General features: G+C 38.6%; 1 protein-coding gene across 19 annotated transcripts in view; it reads left to right on the plus strand.

The window, feature by feature from the left end:
- Nucleotides 1-25,104, plus strand: part of MEF2C (myocyte enhancer factor 2C) — a 139,044-nt gene that overhangs the window by 102,436 nt on the left and 11,504 nt on the right. For 17 of the 19 annotated variants that reach the window (XM_063180337.1, XM_063180320.1, XM_063180318.1 and 14 more), the window contains 2 exons: nt 2,060-2,246; nt 3,376-3,423. In XM_063180337.1, the coding sequence (XP_063036407.1) occupies nt 2,060-2,246; nt 3,376-3,423 (235 nt within the window). The remainder of the gene's footprint in view (nt 1-2,059; nt 2,247-3,375; nt 3,424-25,104) is intronic. The other 2 variants (XM_063180328.1, XM_063180336.1) reach the window with 1 other exon arrangement.

Raw genomic sequence — 25,104 nt, forward strand, 5'->3', positions numbered from 1 at the left:
CAGCCATGTATCTTGCAATAATCAGAAACTTCATGTTGGCTTATTCATGTCTCACATCAGGCTGTAATTGGGACTTAAACATGGAGAGCTCAAACACTGACTTTGAATTCTACAGTCATGTGATTCTGACTAACATGGGATTTAGGAATGTTTTGGGTCCTTCTGTGGCCAATAAAAAGAATTACTTGCTTCAAAACATACCTTCAAGCTGATCAAATGTTTCACATTATGCTATGTGACTCCATTTCCAAGGAGCTTAGACCTGAGTCATAAGGGTGCAGACTACATGTAGATTCTTAAATCTGTAGATTAGATGGGGAACATGTGGATTCCCAAAACACCTCACCTTCCTTTCCTACCTCTACTTAAATCAATCAGCTGTATGAAAAATACAGCCATGGGAGTGCATTTCAGCTTCTCAGCAAAAGGAAGGAAATTCCCATGTCTCCCCAGGATGGGGAGCAATGGCAGCAGGTCCATCTGCTCAACTACTGTTGCTATGGTCATCTCTCAAAAAAAGGAGAGAGTATCAGAGCTAAATTAACACTTCAAAATAGTTCAAAGGCATTTGTATAGAGTATCCTTAACATGATACCCTGAAAATCTTGCTCTTTGTGCTTAGGCAAAATAATTCCTCTATATTTAGAGTAACATTTTCTCTGTCCCTAGAGAGGACCAAGAAAGAAAAAAAAAAACCAGCCTTAAGAGATATTTGATGTAATTTGATGGATAGTGCTGTAATACAGAGGGCATAGAGACATGGGTGGCACAAGGTCAGGGTGCCTCGGTTGACTGACAAGCAGTTGATACGTCCAGCTCTCCTCCTAGGTCCTTGAAGATATACCAGTAGTATCAGCTGCCAACAATAAAATTAAAACCTTTAATTTCCTCCCTTGGAATATGTCTTCTTCAAAAAAAAAATTTATGTGTTTAAGCCCTTTTTTGAAGCTTATAAGATTGTAAATGTTAGAAAACTTGAAAATTGAGGGGTACTTGGCCTGTATTCACATATTGAATATTTAAAATGCTGTCAGGTAATTCTGAAAAAGTTTTTCTGATCAAAAAGGCAAGAAAATAATTTTTAAAGCAAATAAATTAAATGCAGATTTCTAATCTAGTTGTAACTTTTATAGAAATTCAAGCAACTGCTACCCAAGGAACCCCAACCAACAAACTCACAACCAGCCAAGGAAACCTGAATTGAGCTTCCTAGAAGCATAATGAGATATGCATCTCCTCACAACCTCTGTTGTACCACACCTCTGTTAATGTGGTACATTATTTGCCTTTTTGTTTTTTAAAGCATTCTTGCAAAGGGAAGTAGCTCAGGAGAAGGTCTTGCCTTTAGGTAGGAAAATAGGATAATGAAAAGGCATCACTAAACACCACCACCACCCCCCAAAAAATAGCCCTCAAAGACTAGTGTGTACCTAAATTTCTTGTAATTGTTAGCGGTCCCTGAGGAGAACTTAATTTTTTTAAGCCCTTCCAAGCTAAGATAGAAACTCATTTTAAAAATTATTTACTGTATTGGTGTCTTTTATCTGACTTGGGATCATTCTGGTTGCTAAAGAAACACAAGCTGAAATTAGAGCCTTGCCTTTTGTATTCTATCCCTTCCAATTTTTTTCCATGTAATGAAGTCACCATTGTCATGTAACTTTGATCTTGCAGTAATCTATGACACTAGATTAAGGTGGCAAGTGAGCAATTAGGACTTCAAAGAATGAAAGAAATAGAAAATTATGCTGCATGAGACAGAGGTTTGTTTTAAACAACAAAAAAAAAGTAGAAAAAATGAAAAAATTCTTTCCACCTCTTATGAAATAAATGTGCAAACTGCATTAAAGGAAGATGGAATCATTATTTGAAAAATCATATTTAAAAGACTTGGTAATTGTTTTGATACTCTTCTCTTGAGTCTTAGAGGAAGGGGGTAAGCACAAATATTTTAATCACCAAGTACAAAATATTTGAACTAAATATAGAGTAACTGCACTTAAAGGCTGTTTCAGTTTTGTACTATTCTCTTATTTGTTTTCCATTTTTGTTTGTACAGGCTGTTCCACCACCAAACTTTGAGATGCCAGTTTCTATCCCAGTGTCCAACCACAACAGTTTAGTATACAGTAACCCAGTCAGCTCGCTGGGAAACCCCAACCTGTTACCACTGGCTCATCCTTCTTTGCAAAGGAATAGCATGTCTCCTGGTGTGACACATCGGCCTCCAAGTGCAGGTAACACAGGTAGGCTCTGTTCAATCCCATTCCTTCAAATGCTCTGCTCTCAGCTCCTTGGGTCACTTTAAATCGTACCCCAAGAAAAAAGAACTCTCTTTTTAACAGTCATAAGAGCTTGTCCAAAATTGCTGTGTCGAAAAATGAAGAGAAAAAAAAAAAAAACAAAACAACAAAAAGCTCAAAAAAACCTTTAAAAACACCAAAAAAAACCAAAAAAAAAAAAACAAAAAAAAACAAAGGAAATCAGTGAAGTCAATAAAGTCAATAAAGGACAGAAGGGCAGACAGCATGCTTTTTCCTAAAAAGACAGCTTATCTATGTAATTCATGCAAGAGCTCATTACAACATAAAGCAGGGAAGAAAATGTAGCCAATGCAAAAAAATTGAAGTAAATCAGTATGTTCATTACTTAAATAATCAGTCTACATGCTAAATGAACAATTTATTTTTATTGATTCATTCATAAGCTCCTTGATGGGTTAATGTTAGTTGAGCTCTGTACTTCAGTGCTTTACATAGCAAGGGGTTGTGCTTTGTTCTGGCGATGATGAGAGCTCATCTCTGATGAGGGTAAGTGAGGATTAGGTTGTTTCAATCTGTCTGCCTCCAGCAACATCAAGATCTTTAAGTACACCCGGTTCAAAGAACCATTTGAGGTCTCCAAGTGCTAAGAGAAGTTTTAAAAATCGTTAGTGTGAATGTCTGTGAAAGGCTGAGGAAATTAAAATCTATGTGTATTTATTTATTCTGAGTTACATTCTTCTCCAGGAATCTTCAGCCTCTTCCTCCCAGTCCTTTCCTTTTCTGACTAGCATTCTACTAAAGATAGTTTTCAAATGAAGGAGTACTATACATATCTTTTAAACATAATTTTTCACATGCTGTGGAAGCATGAAACTAAAATAAGGAAATTATGGGTACTCTGTATTTTGTTTGTCCTTGAAAGGCAAGTGTCTTATACAGGTAACATTAAACACCATGATTTCATAATTATGGGTCTGATTCAACTGCGTCTTGAAGTCAGAGGAAAGAAATGATGGGTACTACAACAGGGTGATTGAAGGTAGAGAAAGTATTTTGAATGTTTGAGTGTTGTAATTTATTGTGCTCATTTACATTTCATTTCAAACCCTAGGTGGCCTGATGGGTGGGGACCTTGCAACCGGTGCAGGCACCAGTGCAGGTAAAGAGAGGAGAATTTATATTTGTTTTTCCAAGTGAATAAAGCTCAAACTTTAAAACTCATAAGCTGAGTACTAAAATAGCTCCCTTTTGGAGAGGGGATAGTAAAAATCCATTAGCAATTTTTAATTCACTCAGCTGGGTTGTGGAGCATTCACTGATATTTGTGCTTCTCTTATTAGTAGAAAGAGACTTGTTTTCCAGCAGCATCAAAAGTCTGGCAACTCAATAAATTCCACAGGAACAAATGTCTGATTTCCTTCACCTTAGCCTTTCCATAAAAACTGTTGGGTACGTTGGTTGCTTTGCCTTGTTCAAAAAAAACTCCTGGTGGAGTCAGTGTGAGAAACTATTGGGGCTTCATTTTATTAATTAAGCTTGAATAAAGATTTTAATTGTGAGTTGCTCATTGTACTTCAACGTACTGTGTGTAAACCCTGCTCTTAAGACCATTGCTGGTCAGCAAAATCTGTTAGCATTTACTTAAATAATTAGTAATGAACATCAGCTTTGCCATATGTATCTGCTTAACTGCTTAACTGCTTTGATACACAACAGGTAAAGTATTTTCAAAATACCCAGGCAGAGAAAAAGATAAGCCATTTAGTCCTGCTCCCTTAGAACTACCAAGAACTGTACTTGCTGAGATCTGTGGTATCAAGGCAATGTTGTCAGAGTAGTCCCCTTTGCTCAGTAAACTCAGTGATTTGTTAGCAATATCAGCAATGTTGCATTATGACAAATACAGATTACAAAAGACAATGGCAAAGTTACTTTTGCCGTTTGAGAACATGTATGTTCATTGAAAACAAATGAGTGGTAAAGCATGACATTTTGCTGGGGTAACTGCTCTCAGGGAGAATTGTATGGAAAAATCGTTGGAAGATCCATTTTGTGCACCATAAATCAAAGCTGATATAAATAGTAATTCCAATATTTTCTGTTAAAATCACTTATAAAGAAATTTTTTATATAATGTTTTAGGATTTTTCTCCCTAGTCCTTTCTCAGCCTGAATTAGGGACCTCCACTCCCCTTTTATTTTCACACATAGATGAGTCACAGATATTTGTGTGATGCATTAACAGTACAATTAGAATTGCACAGCCCTGTACCAGAAAGGCAGTTTCTGGTACATATACTAAAGTTTTAGGGAGTCATTTCGTACTAATTTTAGAGTAGGGAAGGCAGACCATTGAAACCTCACTATAAGTCTCCTTTGTTCTCAAAAAAAAAAAAATTGTGACAGAAAATTATAGTTTTGTTCATTGTTTCCTGTTAACCTCTGAAACAGAGCTAAAGAAATATTCATTCTGCAGTGTTAACATTTCATCTTACTTTTAAGCTTGATCAGAACTTCAGGAGGAGCAGCAAAGGGATGGACATAGGAATTATCTTCCTATTAAGGGGCTCCCTCTCCTGGCTCAATTAGAAATATCATCACCTCGTTACTAGTCTCCCATTCCTTTAAATAGATGCTGAAAAGCAGTTATTAGAGAAGGCAGTGTGTTATTTTAAAAGAGGGGCATACTAAAATAAAAATTCATCTGCATGTGCGTTTCTGTTAATAACCCTTGGTCTTAATAAAATCTGTGTATCACTACACCAGCTGAAAATTTATATTCTTTCTAAATATGTGGGGTTTTGGAAATATATTAAAAACATATTTAAGCATAGGAAGACAATGGTTTGATCAAATAAAAAATTAAGGACTTAATCAAAAATTAAGGACTTGCATTAAGCCCTCAAGCAATACAATTTTAGAGTAAGCAATTTATTTGAGGGGCATATATGCAAGGAACATTGCTAAGACTACATCATAAATATTTAATTACAGGAATAGTCTTTGTTCTTTATTGGAAAATGAAAGTTTTAAATGTCATTAAAGAAATGTTTTCTAAATCTCTTTAAAGTAGAACAATAGGAAGAATTAGATAAAGGGCTGTAGGAGGATGGAACGGTCACTATAAGGTTCAATCCTCTGTCTTAGTTGTATCATTCCACAATGGCACTATTTTGGACAGTCATCTTTCTTTAAGGTGAAGAATTAACATCAGAAGTTCTCTTTTTTCATCATTTTTCACAAGAAACAAAAACCTGTGTGTTTTCTTCCATCTGGCATCTCAGAAGCTGGTGGCATGGTCATGTTTGGTTTCGTATTTCTGGCCAAATTAGAACCTTCTGAATTTGCATTTTTCCACAATGTGAAAAAATAGCATATATTCAAAATAATATACTCCAAGGAAAAGAGTCTAAATAGTTTCATTTCTGCCACTATAAAATGAAACTACTTTTTGTTACTAGCACCAGACCTCAGTTTGTGCACTACTTCAATAAATTGCACCAAAATAAATTTCATTATTACTGCAATACCAGAAATGGAAAATAATTATTTAAGACAGTGTTTAAAGAAGTTTTTTTTCGTTGGTTTGGATTATTTCAAGTAGTAACCCTGGAATCATCCACAATTTACCTTGGGAGTTAACCTAAGACATAAATAGAACTTAATAAGCTGACTACTTCTTTATTATATTACACAACTAATTACCATGTATAGTATTTTTAAGGTAAACCAAGATTGTCTCAGATTTGTAAGAGTAAATTTGTTCTCAGCTAAACACTGATTGAGTAGTTTCTATCACATGATAGTAGCAACTGCCAACAAAATTGATCTTCACATTCCATATCATTGCTAAATTACAAATACAGCAATGTCTTTGGCACTGTTCTCTCAAAACAGAGGCTTTTGATTGAAAGACAGAACAAGAACTTTTTGAACCCTAATAGACGTACTCTAAATCCATTTTCATTTACTGCATAACTAATATGAAGGCTAAATGATGTGTCTACCTGTTTACATAATAGACTATGAAGTTCTTTTAATTTTAACAGACTGTAGTCTTTAACAAAATCTCTTAAAGGCAACGTGAACACAAATAAGTGCCTGTGAAGTTTTAGTACTGTCAAATATCTGAACTCAATTTTTTCTTCAGTGGCTTATTGTTTATGCTGAAAATTTGATAGAAAACTAATTTTTTTTCAATAGTTTTAAAGTTTTAAAATAGAACAGTATTGGGGGATGTCTTTCTTTGCATCTCTAGTTTGAACTTTTGATTTTCGAAGTGAGTTCTCCTTTTAGACTGGGTTCTATTTTTCCTTTGGTATGGCTTTCAGAGAAAGATATTTTGTATTTCATAATAAAGTTTTCCTTTTAATGGAATGAGCCAATTTAAATCAACGGCATTTCTATAGACTTAAAACAACTGTAAATAATAAAATCAAAGGAAAATTCCCATCTCAATTTTTAAATCCACGACAGGTATAATAAAATATATACCTACTTCAGCTGTTTATTTCTGTATATCTGTAATGTTTGTTTCTCTATTCAATTTCTGCACTGCCCCCAACTTGACATTAATATTAAACTAAAGGAGAAAGTTATTCAAAAGTTTTTGGGCTTCTACAAATGCTGTCAGGGTACTTGCTGTCTTTCAATCTAACATCTTCAAACTACCTTTAAATCTGTTATTAAAAAGTGCTAGAAACTGAATAGATCAGCATTGCATTTTGAAAATTTTATCCCATGTTTTTTAATAACCAAATCCTATATTTATCTATGAATTTGCAGCAAGTAATTTCCTTCTGGAAATTAGCCACAGGTCAGCAATTGCTTTCTCATCTTCTGAAGGCTGAGGTCCTGAAGTGCCAGCCAGTATCATAATTTTCTAGTGCTTTCATTCTCTTTTTCCTTTCCTAGGTGGTGTACTGACTGTGGGTGAATATATTATATATTCTGCTAGTATTTCAAGCCACATGGGAATATGTGTAATAGTAGAAATTTTTAAGTTATATCCCCTCAGGGTAGAGGCAATCTGGACGGTATATCCTCAAAGAGTGGTTTAGTAAAACGATGTGCACTCTGCCCAATTCAACTGATCAGCAGTACCAAAAATAAGCAATGATTTCAAAGATATCTAGCTGCATTAAAGACTTTTGGAACTATAAATATAAGTAAACAAACAAATTTCATTTTTTTAAAGAAATTGAAATGTTACATAAATATTCTTCACTCCACCCTGAAATCATGTTTGGTATAGTCAAGAGAAGGTGATTCTTAGACTTCAAGTGTGAAATATGTAAATAAATGAGCTTGGAGAAATATTTCTCAAACCACAGTTTATGGGCAACCTATTAGTAAGACAGTAACTGGCTTTGCCACAGAGAGTGTGATAAATTGTTGTCTGTCCCTTATTACTTGATGAGTACAATAATCCACAGACTTCTGGCCCAAAGACTAGGCAAAAATGTGGTACAGAAGTAAAAAACAGTTCCTGTCCAAGGAATCTCATAGCACAAAAGAAAGGACACACAGTCATTCATAACAAACTTTGTGATGCAATAGAGCCAAATCCAAACAATTAGAATTCAAAAATTGGCAGGTTGACTTAAAACCATGGAATGGGATAAGAAACTAAAAATGTGATTGCTCTGGTTTTCCTTCTACTTGTGTTACACCTTTAAGTGTTCCTTTTCCAAGGTTTTTTCCACATAAGAATATATATCTATATACCTAGACAGATAGATAGATAGATAGATAGATAGATAGATAGATAGATAGATAGATAGATAGATAGATAGATAGATAGATAGATAGATAGATAGATAGATATTTTTTTCCTTCATTGTTTTAAGGGAAGTACCTACAGGTAGGAGATTTTGTCAAAGCTAGCAGAACACTAAAACTTGTTTGACAAGGTCTAATATATAGTATGAAAGAAATAGTCTATCTACTGAATTTCATATCTATGTAGGCAGTCAACACATGCCTTTCCAACTCTAATTCCAAGTAACAACACACAAAAGTCATTATCACTGAAACTTTGAGAATAAGCCTGAAAGGCTAGATGCTGCTCTTTGTATAAAAAAAATCCTAAAATCTTCTAGTGGGTGTCATATACAAAGGTTGTCTGTATTCAGCTAACTCATGTTAGCTGAGTTAGCTTACCAAAGAGGAGATCAATGCAAGCCCACTCTCAGTAGACTTCAATGAAAATCTGTAAAAATTTGGCCTTTATTAGGCTTCTACCTGATGTGTAAGTGTTGAATTAGTAATACATTTAGGTAGTCTTTGTCTCTAATAACAATGTCTCAATATTTGTTTTTATAAAAAGACAGCTTGAAAGGTTTGAAAAGGAAAGAGCCCTAAGTTCACATGTAATGAACAGTTAAATGAGTCATACAAACTTGTTCTTTGTAAATGAGATCGTGAAGACAGGCATAGTTGACTTCTTTATTACAAGAAGCTTCAAATGTTCCTCAAGACTAATTTGTGTTCTTTAGATAAAATCCCTTTCCAAATGAAGTCTAGGGGAATTTTATGCTTTTTTAAAATGCGACAGGGACTTCACTGTTTTTTCTGTCTGCATTCTTACTCACTAAGATACAACTTCTGTTGCACACTGCAGTACATATTCTTGTTCAAATTCATAAAATAGAAGAAGGCATTGTAAATTAGAAAATGTCTGTATTTCATGCCTGTCCTGAGTCCTGAAAGCTGATGCCTCTTGGATCTGAACTGGAGCAAGGACTTTGCTATGACAAAGAAAACAAGAAATGCTTTTTACCTCCTGAAGTTGTGACTGCAGCCACACACAGAAGTTCCTGTCAATATTAAGTTAACATGACCCCTGCCCTTTAACTTGTGATCCACCAATTAAGATGAAATAAACAAAAAAAGGGCCAGGAGACTTCTTCTCCTGTGTAATGCCTTTATTAAAAGTGATCAGCTCAGGATTGGGCGGCTCGACGGTCTGCAGCGTCCGTCGTCTCTCCCAAGGCGACTCAGAGGAGGAGGATAGGCACAGCTCTGTCAACCAGGGGCAGAGCTGGGGATCAGATCCTCTTGGGAGCCTTCAGGGCTTGATCCCATAAGATGTCTCCGTCAGATGTTGCCTCAGTCCGGGTCTCCAGACCCCCCAGTCCTGGCCCGGGGGATCTCGAGGACAGGGTGAGGAACGACGAAGGTTTCCCGCATCTCTGCAGGCTCAGCACTCGGTTCCTCACGTCCAGACATCACTCCAGTCTCTCAACTCTTAGGTGGCTCGTTGTTTTTGGGGTTTCTCCATGAGTTTGGAGATGGGGGTCCCACAAAGCATTCTGGTCTTGCGAGTCACTTTGCATAACCCCCCCCCCCCCCACCTTCTCAGGTGTCTTCCCTATTCTGAGAAAGGTAAAACTTAGCTTCGGGCAAGGTCCCCACCCAGGAGAAGGGCCATTACCTCGCCCCAGCCAGGGCTTTTACTAATACAAAAACAACCATTAACGACAACGACCCGTGATTACAATAACAAAGGCCGCAGCCCAGCAGTAGTGGTAACTTTTTAAAACAAAAAAAAATATTAACCAAATTTTTGTTCATAACAGTCCCCCCTCTTTTTCTTTGATCGAGCTTAAATTCTAAGCTCACATCAACTCCCAATTTTTTGTTTTGAATCTACTATAAATCCCTTGTGCACTTTGGTAATCATGGTTACTTAACTTTGTTACTTTCCCTGGTTTCTTCAGGTTGGTCTGCACGGCCAGTACTATTTTACTAAAACAGATAAACAAGCATAGTAAAAAGAGCAATCCTCCAAGTACACACACAGTGAGAAAAACTACCTTCTCCCATACATCCTTTCTGAAAATCTTTAGGTTCTCCCACCCACTGGGATCAAGTGTAGGAGTTTGTTCCTCATTATTTACACATGCTAACCTTTTTATTTCGTTTGAAATGTTCCTAATAATTGAATTCTTTATTTTTAATACTGCCTGGAGCCGGATAACTTTGTTTCGCATAGATATTGGGATCCGAATTTGGCTTTTACAATTTTGGATTTTCTCAATTTCTATTTCACTGTGCCTGTTCTGTTTAATTTCTCCCAACAAATCATTATATATAGGAACTCCCAAACTTGATCCAATTTCTTTGGGTAATAAGAAAATTGGTTTTATCACTCTAGCGGCGCAGCTGCCAGACAAGATCAAATCTAGGGGTTTAAGGCTCCCGTGAAATGTGTTCCAAGAGGAGTTTATCTCTTTTCCAGTATACTCATATAGATACTTGTAACAAACAATTTTTCTTACCATTTTCACCATTTCTTTGCTTTTTACTAGATCTGCTGAGCTTGTTTCAGCAGCATCCCATTCAAAGCACAACCAGGCTTTCCCTATAGGGCACTCTCCTAGGAGTGGCTGCCTAAAAGTGGCAGTATTGTATACTATCCAATACACTCTCTTATTTTTTTTGATAAAAGACCAATTGGGAGAGGTTAACACAATCAGGGTTAGAACTGATGTGGACTCTCGACAAGGAGCTCACTTCCTCCTCACAGAGGGGTTGGTAGCATTCATTGCATGGCTCAGCTGGGCTCCCCTGAGCACCACCAGCAATCAGAGCCATCATTACTACCCTTCCCAAGAGTCCGGTATGGGTCATCTCACACAGCCTGCCCACCCGGCCCTGCCTCTTGGGGAACTTTACTGAGGAAAAGCTTCCAAGCTCTTTAGAGTCTCTTCTACCCGTTTCTCTGGTTAAACCTCTCTTGGTCTGTTCCCTACCAATTTTGGTTTCCCCTCCCAGGGGAGTGTTCTGTAGAGGATTAACCTGGAGTCTTTAGAAATAAATTGGGGAACTTAACCAGAATTACTTATTTACAGTCCTAAACTTTTTACCAACATAATTTACACAGAACAGTCTTAAAACATTTTAAGCAATATTAGAACTCTTAACAAACAATTTTTTTCCCACACAGTTCAGTCTTTTTGACTCTTCCTTCTGAGAGTCAACTTTAAATCCTTTGGTCCTTTTACCACAGTGTACTCAGGTGATTTAGCTTGTGAAGCAGATGAATCTCATCCAGCGCTGGGGGGTGAGAGTGGTGTAGACTCTGGTCCAATGCCAGAGGGGGAAACTGATGTTGGATCCAGTCCCGTACCTGGGGGTGAGACTGGCCCTTTTATTCTTGTGATATGAGTCCAACCTTTTTCTTTGGTCTGCACAGCTGAATTTGTGATCAGGAGCACCTGGAAGGGGCCTTCAAATTTAGGCATTAATGTTCCCGTAGTCCATGATTTTATCAAAACCCAATCTCCTGGACTAATGTTGTGAACTTTTGTGTCGAGAGGGGAAGTTTGAGGAAGGTATCCTTTCTTTCTAAGTCCCTCCAGAGTTCTTCCAATTATTTCTAAATACTTTCTGGTAGCTTCTTCCCCTTCCAGATAGTCTCCTGTGCTATAAGGTGTTAACAAGAATGGCAGCCCAAACATCATTTCATAAGGTGAAATTCTTATGTCAGCCCGAGGTCTTGTTCTGATGCGCAATAGCGCTAGGGGCAAACACTTCAGCCAATTCATCTTTGTTTCCTCAATCAATTTAGTTAATACATTTTTGAGAGTTTTGTTCATTCGCTCCACCCTCCCAGAACTCTGGGGGTGCCATGGAGTATGCAACCTCCATTTCATTCCTAAAGCCTCAATTATATTTTGTAATGTTTGGGACACAAAATGTGGACCTCGGTCTGAGTCTATGGTGTTCACAATACCATATCTGGGGATAATATTCTCTAGGATTGCTTTTGCCACGACTTGAGCTGTTTCCCTCCTGGTCGGGAAGGCTTCTACCCAGTGTGTGAGATGATCAACTATAACCAGTAAATATCTGTAACCTTGCACTGGGGGCATTTCAGTGAAATCTATCTGTATGCTTTGGAAGGGTCTCAAGGCTAATTCCCTTCCTCCAGGTGCTACTTTTCTCATAACTTTCTGGTTCACTTTTTGACAAATGATACACCCTCTAGTAACAGCTTTAGCCAGGCTATATACCCCGATGCATAGGTTATTTCTTAGGAAATGATCACATAGTCCTTGGACTCCCCAGTGAGTTAATTTATGTAGTTCTGTTAGCACTGTCCGAGCCAGTGCTTTATTCAAAAACACCCGTCCATCTGAGGTTAACCACTCTCCCTGTTGTCCTTGATGTAACTTTAAATCTTTTATTGCTTCTAATTCTTCTTCACTAAATATAGGTTCCTCCCCTTTTTCAGGTGTCGTTTTTGTCTTCAAAATTTTTACTGGGTCCCCTGGTTCTAGAGCTGTTTCTTTGGCTATCTGATCAGCCAGTCGGTTTCCTTTAACTTCTAAACTGTCTCCTCTTTGGTGCCCCTTTATATGGACCACTGCAATTTCTATAGGTTTTTGTAGGGCCTCTAGTACTGATCGGACTAGGTTCTCATGGGCTAAGCTCTTTCCCTTTGAACTTAAATACCCACGTTCCTCCCATATTTTCCCAAATGTATGAACTGTCCCATATGCATATTGGGAGTCCATATAAATGGTTCCCCGGTCCCCCTCCAGTAAGTCCAGTCCCCTTTTCAGGGCATATATTTCACAACTTTGGGCTGACCAGCTTGGGGATAGTTTCCCTTTTTCTGCAATTTGTAATGTTTCTCCATCTATAATGGCATAACCTGAAGCTCTTTTTCCATTTACTACCATCGAAGAGCCATCTATGAATAAGCTTCTTCCAGTTGCTAGAGGCTGATCTTCCAAATCTTCTCTTACTTTTGTTTGGAGATAAACCAATTCAAGACAATCATGTTCTAAATTCTCTATAGGCTCTCCCATTAGGAATTGTGCTGGATTGAGGGCATTTGATGTGATAAATTCTAAGTCCTCTGTATTCATTAGTATTATCTCATATCTTAATATTCTAGCATCGGTTAACCACTGCGGAGCTCTCTGTCTCAGTACTGCCTTAAGATCATGAGGAGTATGCATGAGGAGTATGTCAATTTTTGAGTCTCTTCTATCAGGATTGCAGTTGCTGCTACTGCCTGTATACAAACTGGCCAGCCTCTAGCCACTGGATCTAACAATTTGAATATGTAAGCCACGGGTTTCCTGCACCCTCCCCACTCTTGAGTTAATACTCCATAGGCTGTACCTCCTTCTGCACTCACAAACAGGTCAAAGCCCTTCCTGAGGTCTGGTAAGCTTAGGACCAGGGCAGAAGACAATTTGTTTTTTAAGTTTTCCAATTGTTGATCATCTTCAGCTGTCCAAATTAGGGGTTCTGGATCTACTAGTTTATTATACAGAAATTTCACACTCTGTGTGTATTGATCCAACCATAACTTACAATACCCGAACAAGCCCAGGAGTTTTGTCACATCTCTTTTCGTTTTTGGGGCCGGGAGAGCTAAAATACCTGAAATCCTGTCAGGGCTTAGTTTCTTATACCCTCCCCCTATTATGTGCCCCAAGTATGTTACTTCTGATTGCACAAATTGTAGTTTCCCTTGGGAAACTTTTAGTCCTTTCTCCCCCAGAAAATTCAAAAGTTTAATACTAGTTTGTCTGACCTGATCTTTTTCCTTTCCTGATACCATCAGGTCATCAACATACTGCAAGATCTGCACTTCTTGTTCAGGGACAAATTGTTCCAGCAAACTCTCTAAAGCTTGTCCAAAGAGATTGGGGGATTCAGTGAACCCCTGTGGTAATCGGGTCCACCTTAGCTGTTGTCTCCTTTTTGTACTCGGGTCCTCCCATTCAAAGGCAAACCAATCCCTACATTCTGCTGCCAGAGGACATGCCCAGAAAGCATCCTTCAAATCTATGACAGTGAACCAAGCATGTTCTCTTGGAATTCTGCTTAGGAGACTATATGGGTTGGGCACAACTGGATGTCTGGCAATGGTTCTTTTGTTGACTTCCCTCAAATCTTGTACCAGCCTATATTTCCCTTCAGCCTTTTTAACTGCCAGTATAGGGGTATTATGTGGTGACATGCAGGGTTCTAAGATTCCCTCCTGCAACAGTTGCTCGATGACTATAGCAAGCCCCTTCTTTCCTTCTAGGGAAATCAGATACTGTTTAACCCGTATGGGTGAGGTATCATCCTGCATTTTTATTGTTATCGGTGGAATGTCTAATAAGCCTCTCTTTCCCCCCTCAGCCCATACCTCAGGATTTATTTCTGCAACATCTCCTTGAGACAGCTTCATCACTTGTACTACCATCCTCCCTTCCCTTGGAACAATCCCAACCCCCAAATGGACTTGCAGCTCCCTTCCTAACAAACTTTTTTCTAAGTTAGGCAGATAAAGAAAATTAGCTTTACACTGCCTTGAGTTTCCAATTATTTTCACTTCTTCAATCACCGATGCTCTAAATGGTCTCCCCTCTGCACCCAGTACTTCACAAAATTGTCTCCCAATTTCCATACCTTGTGGTATTTTGTTGAGACAGGACTTATCTGCCCCTGTATCAACCAAAAATTCAAATTCCTCATTTAGGGGTCCCACTTCAAAATTTACCAAGGGCTCTTCTAGATGTTTCATCGGGTCCCCTATAGTAAAAAGCCCTTGACACCCCTAGTCCTTCCCCTTAAGAATCCTTCCTAAATTGTCCTGTTCCTTGGCTATTGCCTCATCGAGACTGAGCTTTTTACAAAACCTCCTGATGTGTCCTGCCTCCCCACAGTAATAACACTGTCGTCCTCTCAAAGGGACTTCTTGAGGTCTCTCAACCCTTCGTGCACCGGTCACTACTGGCCTACCTCTGCCTCCTCCTGGTGGTGGACCCACCCACCCTGCACTTTCTCTAGCTACAGCAACCATGATCTTAGCCTTGGCCTTTACTTTTTCTTCCTCCCTCCTTAAATACACCTTCAATGCCTCTTTTAATAACTCATTAATGTCCTTCTCTTGTCAATCTTCCATCTTTTCAAGTTTTCTCTGTATATCAGGCCAAGATTTGGTAACAAATTGGACTTTTAGTAGCATTTGACCTTCCGTGGTGTCTGGGTCTATTCTAGAGTACAACTGAAAGTTCCGCCTTAGGCGATTAAGCCAGGCAGCAGGAGCTTCATCTTTCTCCTGTGTACCCTCAAATGCCAGTTGGGTATTAGTTCCTTTCGGAACTGACTCTTTGATCCCCTGTATTATCAAAGACCTATATTCCCTCATGGTCTTCCTCCCCTCCTCCTGATTAGGGTTTCAGTTGGGCTCCGTTAGTGGCAATTTCTGTTCACCTGATGGCACCTGGGGTCCTGGACTGTTATCTTTCTCCCAAATTTTTATGCCAGCCACCCTTATCATCTGGACCTCTTCTGGAGAAAATAATATACTCAGGATGGAACTAATCTCCCCCCAAGTGTAGATATTTGGACCTAGAAATTGATCCACTTGTTTGACTATGCCCACTGGGTCCTCAACTAAATGCCCCAACTCTTTCTTGAATTGTCTCACCTCAGAAGCAGTTAGGGGAGCATTCACAAAGCCAACACCTCCCGCTACTCCTCCCATAGGAACCTCTCTGAGGGGAAAGAGTCTCTCTGCCTTGGAGGTCTTGGATCTGGTGCTACAGTATGGCCCATCTTCAGATGCCAAACTACTTTGAGGGACATCTGGGTTACCCTGAACTTTCTGCCCATCAGCAGGTGTATTTGCTGATAGCTGTCTATCGGGCGAGGAGGCATTTGTGTCCCAGGTAGAAGGAGGTAAAGGGACAGCAATAGGAGGGGGAGAGGGACCTGAGTAGATATTAATCGGAGCTGGAGAAGGGGTGGAGAATGCAGCAGGTGGAGTAGGCACTTGTGGTGGTGCAGAAGGGACTGGAGGAGATACTGGGTTTATCATAGCAGAAGCTGAAGAGGTAGAAGGAGGAATTTGAGCAGGTGGTAATGAGATGGCAGCCGGGGGAGGAACCGGACCTGCCATTTGAGGTGCTTGAAGAAGAGGATTATAAGGTGGAGGGGCAGAAGGAGGCAAATAATCCAGGGGGGTCCCATCTTTTACTAGTTCTATCATCCCCTCCTTCATTCCCCTCTTTCTTCCTCTGTACCTTACAAATTCGCACCCCTTCATCCCCAACAGCGCTCTTTACCCAGCAAGCTACATACAATAATTGCTCAGGATCAGTATCCCCTCGAGCTGTCAGATAATTATTTAATTGTCGGCACATCCACTTATCCTTTGTCCCACACCAAGGCCATCCTCCTTGCAACTCTAATTCTGGCCACGCTTCCATACAATAATGGATCATTTTCACTTTATCTAATCCCTCCGTGGCCTCTATAGAATCCCATTTTACTAACAGTTCTCCTAAGGGATTACTAGGAGGTATATCCCTCAGTCTCTTGCCAGTCTTTTTACTACTACAACATCCCATTTTTCAAGTCTCAAAAAAATCCCGAAGGTGCCTCTACTGACCAGGAATTTCAAAAAAAACCTTCCTTGAGGAGCTCCAGCCTCCTCCACTGAACTTCAAATTTACTGCCTGATGCTCAGGACTTTATACTGAAACAACTGCCCAATCTCTTGATTGCCCAACTTCCCAGCGTCAGGTCTTACATCTATCGGGACTTAAACACACGAAGCCTCGGCCAAGAATCCGGGTCGTGCCTGACACCCTCAGTCAGGAAAAACAACTGCCTGATTTTTAGTTCGCCTAACCTGCCAATTTTTAGGCTTCACCGTATCAGGACTTAAAAGCAAACCGCAGCCTCCTTCGCTGGGGTTTGTGCCTGACTCCTTTGTCAGGACTTACTTTTCCTGCAGGGCTTGTGAAACACCCGAATCCTTCTCGGGACAGACAAATCTTACTCGAATCCTTCTCGAGACTTACAAAAGTGCCTGACCTCCCTTTGTCAGGACTTTGGGGTGCGTGCCACTCATACACAGTAATTCACTCCGCACGCCCGGAGTGGGGGGGCCCTTTATTCCCCCTTGGGAGACGACTTCGCTCACGCTAATTCCACTCAAGTCCCCCTGTTCCTGGCCGGTTTTCTCGCGAAAAGCCGGAACCGCAGTACTGAGGGGTCCCTCTCACTTCGAAGGTCTGGCTGCCGGCCCTCGTCTCACGCACACACACATGCGCACGTCTCCCACTCCCGCCACCGAGTTTCTCACCAGTCCGGTGCTCCGGTGCTCCTCTGCGTCGCTGTCCTGAGCCGGTCCCTCTGGTCCTGGTAGCCAGCTGTCCTCTGAAGATCCAAGATGGCCAGTCCTGAGTCCTCTTGCAGCGTGGCTATTCCGGACGAGAGCCCCCAGCTGAAATAAACAAAAAGAGGGCCAGGAGACTTCTTCTCCTGTGTAATGCCTTTATTAAAAGTGATCAGCTCAGGATTGGGCGGCTCGACGGTCTGCAGCGTCCGTCGTCTCTCCCAAGGTGGCTCAGAGGAGGAGGATATGCACAGCTCTGTCCACCAGGGGCAGAGCTGGGGATCAGATCCTCTTGGGAGCCTTCAGGGCTTGATCCCATAAGATGTTACCTTGGTCCGGGTCTCGCTCCCCTCCCAGTCCTGGCCCGGGGGGATCTCGAGGACAGGGTGAGGAACGACGAAGGTTTCCCGCATCTCTGCAGGCTCAGCACTCGGTTCCTCACGTCCAGACATCACTCCAGTCTCTCAACTCTTAGGTGGCTCGTTGTTTTTGGGGTTTCTCCATGAGTTTGGAGATGGGGGTCCCACAAAGCATTCTGGTCTTGCGAGTCACTTTGCATAACCCCCCCCCACCTTCTCAGGTGTCTTCCCTATTCTGAGAAAGGTAAAACTTAGCTTTGGGCAAGGTCTCCACCCAGGAGAAGGGCCATTACCTCGCCCCAGCCAGGGCTTTTACTAATACAAAAACAACCATTAACGACAACGACCCGTGATTACAATAACAAAGGCCGCAGCCCAGCAGTAGTGGTAACTTTTTAAAACAAAAAAAAATATTAACCAAATTTTTGTTCATAACATAAGATATTGAATCCAATGATTCCCTTTGTCTTCCAAATCTCTTACAATTTCATTTTTCCTGTACTAACAGTTGGAGCAATCTCACAGTAATAGCTAAAGGAGGCAGGGATGGGTTCGGTAACTTGTCAAATAAGGCATCCTGTTTATAATTGGAATTATACTTGTCTTGAAATATTTTTCACTGTAAATCAGTTTCCTCAAATGATAATTGATTTCAAACAGCCCAGAAAGGAAATAATTTGTCATCAACAAATAATTTGTCAAAAGCAGATGATTGACAAAGGGGTCATGGCTTCAAACTGAAACAGGGCGGATTTAGATTAGGTATTCACTAGGAATTTTTGACTGAGGATTGTAAGGCTCTGGCACAGGCTGGCCAGAGAGGTTGTGAGTGCCCCATTTCTGGACATGCTCAAGGCCACCCTGGATGGAGTTTTGAATAACTTCTAGCAAAATGTGTCCCTGCCCTTAGCAGTGGGTTTGGGGTTGGACTTGATGATCTTACAGGTCTCTTCGAGCCTAGAATTTCTGTGATTCTGTGATTTAAACGTTTTTTCTAACCCAAGCCATTCTGTGATTCTGTCATGATTTCTCAAAAGTCTCTTTCTGGCAGTCAGAAGAGATAAGTTCTCTCTTCTTCCCAGGAATGTATTTTTCTCCTATATATCTTCAGAAAGTAATATATTTTTCAGCAATATAGTTTTCTCTTTGACATAAGTCACATTTTGGTGTTGCTTTTTTTTTCTCAATTTTCACAATGTTGAAACGACACATAGTAAAAAAAAACCAAACTTCTCGTTTTTTGCATAAACAGGACTAGAATGGACTAGAGGGACTAAAGAGGACTAGAATTTCAACTACTGTACTTATAAGACCATGGTTAAATCCTGAAAACATATTTAGGGTAGATGGTTATCTCAGATCTCAGGGGAAGGCCACATATGAGCTGTTCACATGCTAGGAGCTATGCCAGTAAGTCAGAGATCTAAGCAAAATATTTTGGAAAAGCTGTAATGGAAGCTAAGTTTCAGACAACCACCTCATCACTAATAGGAGAGGCACTGACGTCTCCTATTAGACTACACATTAGTGTGGAAGACTAGTGCATTCCTAGTGCAGAACATGGACTTAGCATTTGCAAATGTCAAGTGAGAGTGAGGAGGAAGCACTATGCAAGGTCAGGGACATTGCACTGTGCTATGTCTTCATGGCAGTGCATACAAGACCAGTGCTAGGGGCAGGACACCTGTTTTACCATGGTAAGACATGGTAAGAGCCTTGATCTCTGATCACTGGGGTTTGGACCTTACAAAACTGTGACAGAAAGAATATATTCCTGTTGCTCATAGAACAGTGCCCATGTGTTTAAACTACAGACATGTAATATTTATAAAACACAAAACTGAAGACCACTGTATAAATAAGTGATTTTTCTCAATAGGTTCAACTTAGTCACTGTTTTGATTAGCTGAAGCTTCAATCAAAACAAGATAATGTGGAATATAAAGGTTCTGAAAAGAGCATAACTATTGATAAAGGTGTTAGAACAAAATAGTGGAAAGGGAAATAAATTAATCAATACAATCATAAGTAAAGATATCAGAAACACAGTGTTTCTGCATGAAAGTTTTGTGATCTGAGATTCCTGATATGAGATGCCATTAAATAATTATGAAAGCAGATAATAAGATTCTATGATTGGACATTAGATTATAAGCATCCTGGCAATAATAATTGTAGTGCAAGACTGAAAAATCACAAACAGGACCTTAACTTGGATCATCTATTGCTCTGTTTCTTCACTGAAGAGAAGGAGGAAAGGAAAGGCAAGGCAAGGCAAGGCAAGGCAAGGGGAAAGGCAAGGGGAAAGGCAAGGGGAAAGGCAAGGGGAGAGGAAAGGGGAGAGGAAAGGGGAGAGGAAAGGGGGAAGGAAAGGAAGGAATAAGGATGATCATCCTTGAAGAAAGCACATTCCCCCTTCTCTAAGTCTATAACTTACCACAGACTCTCATTGTGAATGACAAACACCCCTCTTTCCAAGGATTGCAAGGAGGGAGTCCATGTGATGAAATATCTGCCTGCCACTTGGGAGGACTAATTGCAATAAAAATTGTTTTGAAGGGTTTCTCAGAGTTGCTTTTGTGGGTAGCCACAGGCTAATTCAAAACGTCAGATGCCAGCTTTGCTTTTTTTTTTTTTTTAAGGTGTGAACTCCTAAAGTGGGAGAATACTTACTGGAAGTACTAATTTAGAAACATTTAAGTACAGCTCTTATTATAGTAATAAAACATATCCACAGTGTTAGCTTGCCATGCACTTCACTCAGCAGTGAAGTGTTTGCATGAGGTGTGATGCACAGGTCAGTTTTTTGTTCTCATGGTCTTTCCTACACGCAGAACAACTGCAGTGCCATCAGAACCTTTTTCATCTTTTTTAACTTAAAGAGCAAGTTCCCACTGACAGTTATAGAACCTGCATGGCAAGAATGGGTGAGTTAAAGAGAGATGGCTCAGACCTCTGTTCATGTAGAAAACTCTACCGTGTATTTATATTATTTCTAAGTGGTTAGTTTTAAAAGTAACAAAGAGTCATTGAGATAGTTTTTTTCTTATTCTCCTCCCATTCTTCCAAAAGTCTGTGTGTTCTCTGAACTGTCATCCTGTTTCAGCCCTCCCAAAAAAGTAGCTAATAGTTTCACAGGATGTTTGAGAATTCTTCCACATGAAGTTATTTGGTTTTTTAATACCACATCTGTATGAGTTGACTCCCCACAATTCAGTTGAGAAGGTCCATTAGTCGAATGTAGTGGGAATGGGCAGCTATTTAAAAGTGAAGGTTTCTTTTTTTTCTGGATGAGAGTAGCAGCAGATTGCTTTTCTTCTCCCATTTGCAGTTAGTAACAGTTGTCTGCTGTGAAATGTGACGAGCATGTATGTATATGAGTAAGAATTTTCTTTTAAAAATTATTTTTAGGTGAGCAACAGTACAACTTCCTAGCATTAGTTCTTTGTTGTTGGTATCTTTTTATTTTGGGTAATAAACCATAGCCTGTTTCAGTGTTTATGGAAAAAAAAAAATAAAGTAAGTGAGAAAAGGAAATTTTTCATTACCTTTTAATTACTATTAAGAACAATTACCACTCCTTCAGAAAATAGGAAAATAAGCTGAGAAAACAGTGAAAAACTAGATACAAATTTGGCAAAATTTTTATCGATTCTTTCATACATATGCATATATTTTGAAGTAGAGATAATTTGCAGAATACTTTGCTCTCATGTTTATATATATAATTCTGTATTTAAAATTATTTTTGAGATGCTTGGTGATCAGTCAAAATGTCATATATGTGACATATGCATTTAGTATAACCAAATAGGAAGTAGTAATCCTCCATGAAATCAAATGTATATATGCATCTTGGAAGAAATAAGAAAGTTTTCACAAGTAAAATCATACACTTATTGGAAACTTGAAATGAGCATTAGTATTTATTTAAAATCCTTGAAGAATTTGAAAGTTCATTTTGTGTTAAAATTAATCTCAGGTTCCTAAGGATCTTGTAAATTCTCAGCCAATATCAGTGAAAAACACTAGAATAAACAAATGAGAGATCAAATACAGGACATACAATTTGTGTATCTTGTTCTTTCTTCCAATTTAGTTCTTCATAGACTACCATAGAGGATTTTTCATTCAGTATATCTCTGTATCTTTGAAATCACAAAAAAAGGGGGAAAAAAAGGAACAAGTAGGAACATGACAGTTTCATATGTTCAAGAAAGTCCTAAAATTTTCAAATTTTTCAAGATTTCAAGACTTTGAATTATTAAAACTATGTTCAAGAATGTTGAGAGATAAGGAAAAGAGTTACTCTTTTGTCATTTGTGTTGCCTTAATATGTGGAAAGTTTCCTGGCTTAATTGCTCAGTATAGATTTATTGTCCTAACTCTGAGAATATTAAGAATTGCAGCCACTTTGCAACCCCTGTAAACATCAATGACCATCAACTTTAAATGTATTAGTGTTACTAATAGGGGATGAAAGGAGAGAAGTAAACTTTGCTCTGTATTCTGTCCTGATTAAGCTTGTGCCCTTCTGGTATCCTTAAAATTTTAAAATTTAAAATTAAAATGCTTAAGACAGTATTACAGGAATTTGTAGCTCAGTTAAAAATGTAGGGTTTTTCATTATTAAATGGATTTTCTTAATAATTATTCTTGATTGAGTATCTATCAGTGCACAAAAATAACTTTTCTGAGTTTTTTGAAAAGTGAAATTAAAGAGGTTAATCATGCAGTTTGTACTTGGACGGAATTCATTCTACAGTCAATGGCACTTGTGCCTAAATGCAAAATATGAGAGTATGTCCAAGAGGAGTGTTCTGTGCTCAAAAAGCATTTGTGTTTACATTCTACCAATAGTCCAAATACAAAGTCTGGCACTGAATTTCATGGCATGTGCTGCTCCACTAGCTTGTCTAGAAATAAGCTCTTTTCTGCATAAAATATTTTTACTCTTACAAGTCAGTGTAACAAACAATACAAGGAAAAATATTTTTTTCTGAAAATTTGTCGATTTAAAAATGCCATAAATGTACAAATTCTGACATACGCCCTTTAAAATTTGTGCATCCACTGTTTCTATTTTCACTGTTTTCATTATGCCTTATAGAATGCATTTGTAATGTTTAAAATGTTCTATTCCATAAAAAAAATTGCTTTTAATCAAATAAAAATGTAAAGCCAACTTGCTTTAAAATCCATTCTGGTTTTCATTTTCTTACGATCTATAATCAGGAAATCCATTCATATATGACATATAATTTTTGTGCTTTCAGGTGGATAGCAGAATGAGATATTCTGCCTATGGTCACATCTAAATTGATAATTGCCCAGGCAGAGTGCAATTTTAAAGTATAGCAATGAAAGAAGATTTAATTTGTACATTAGAAGTCTTACGCTTTTTTTTTTGGCTCTGAATGTAAATGAGGCCATTCTCTTTGGTGGATTTATCTGAAGGTGGGAGAGCTGCCTTAGAGCAAGCCACAGCCCTCTTGAATTAACCGGGTACTGTTTAAAGGACTGGTTTACATGCAGACTCTTCTTATCTTTTTATCACATGCATGCATTCATCACTGATTTCCAAATGATGGGTTTCTGTATTATTGGTTTAAGATCCACAGTCTTACATTCCTGAATCCTCACTAAACCAAAAGCATAAGTTTGGTGACTGGAAAGAGAAACTGTTATTATATGGCTTCAAAATGCTAAAAGGCATAATATGCCATGGACAGCAGAAATCTGCTGGTAAAGAAATTATTGCAGTAGCTCTTTAAAAGAATTTGATGTTTTTAAAATATAAATGTAATAACTGTTCAAACTATTTCACGTCAGTAAAGGTCAGATGAATGTTTCTGAAGAATAAAGCTTTGTAGAGAAGCTTTCCCCTAAGCACTTTCTTAATAGTATATAATATTAAGTAAATCTTATGTAGAAAATGGGAGTTCTTTCTTGTAAGGAGATTTATTCTCTAAAAATCACAACTAGAAATATGTAGAGTACAGTGGAATCCATTTTGCTATATATTATAGGTCCTATATTGTAGAATTGAGGAAACCTCAGTGCTGCTTCAAACAGTTCCATTGCCACTCTCTGAGCAAATCCTTGTCATATGACAGATTTCACTGACAGTTTTACATCCTGCTGGTAAAATACCTCCTGACACCAGAGAAACCCTACTACTGCTTCAGTTTCTTCTGTTGTCTCAATTTTCAGTATTCAGTTTGTAAAAGATTAACTTCTTTAAAATGCAGTGCGGTTTCTGGTAGAAAATATTGTTGTATATTCAAAATATACACAAAATATTCCAATTTCACCACCTGTAACAACACATAGCATTAATGAGAGCATAATAGATAGCTCATTTATGTTGAGGACAATTGTTTGTTTTGAGAAAAAAAATCTACTGGTACAAAATGAAAAGCCTTTGAAGGCACTCAGCTGAATTTACTTGGAAAGTCTAAAATACATTTCAGAACTCATTTTGTTTCCTTACTGGATGATACTATTAAAGAAATAAACAACAAGATTAACTATGAAAAATATTTTAGTCCAAAATCTCCAAAGTCATTTTAATACAGAATATTAGTAGTGATCTGAGTGCTCTTAAATTTTCAAAATATTGCAGAGGCTTAGAGATCATGATAATAGAAATTATGACAAAAAACAAACCACATCAGACTAGCTACTGAAGGCACCTGACAAGAACAGAATTCAAGCAGTTTTTGATAATTTTCTTTTGCCATAATACTAGTGTTCACAGTTCATGGTCTTCCAAAACTTGAAGTGGTGTTTTTATATTTAATAGGCTTTCACAAATTTTATTTCCATTGATTTTTTTTATTTGGTAAATACAAGTGGCTGATGTGCTTGAGGATTAAAAATCTTGAAAATCTTGAAAATCTTAGTCAAGCTCAGACACACATCATTATCCCAAACAGAAGAGCAAATTGCTGACATGTACTGTCATTTTTATGCCCACCTTATAGACATTATCAAATTTAGTTCCATAATCTATTTTTGTTCTTTAGAGCTGTAAACACCATTTCACACTGGGGAGGATGGGGTGAGATGCTGTGGTCTTCACTGACTTTGGGAAAACAAAGGAAATTTGGAGTTCCAGTGTTTCTGACCCAGAGGGCTCTGCCTCACTGACTGACTAGTTTATCTTCTCACACAAATTCTAGGCTGTGTGTTGCAGCTCATGAACAAAAGCTGTGCTCAGAAAAGAAAGTCTTCCATAGCATTTGTTTCTTTGGTATTTACCTGAGGTAAAAGTTTTCTCTTTCCATACTAATTTTCATGCTATTCCCTCTCTATGTCTGTGCAGTTTCTGTACCTC

The sequence above is a fragment of the Melospiza melodia genome, chromosome Z (genome assembly GCF_035770615.1).
Source record: "Melospiza melodia melodia isolate bMelMel2 chromosome Z, bMelMel2.pri, whole genome shotgun sequence".
In the NCBI taxonomy this organism is placed as follows: Eukaryota; Metazoa; Chordata; class Aves; order Passeriformes; family Passerellidae; genus Melospiza; species Melospiza melodia.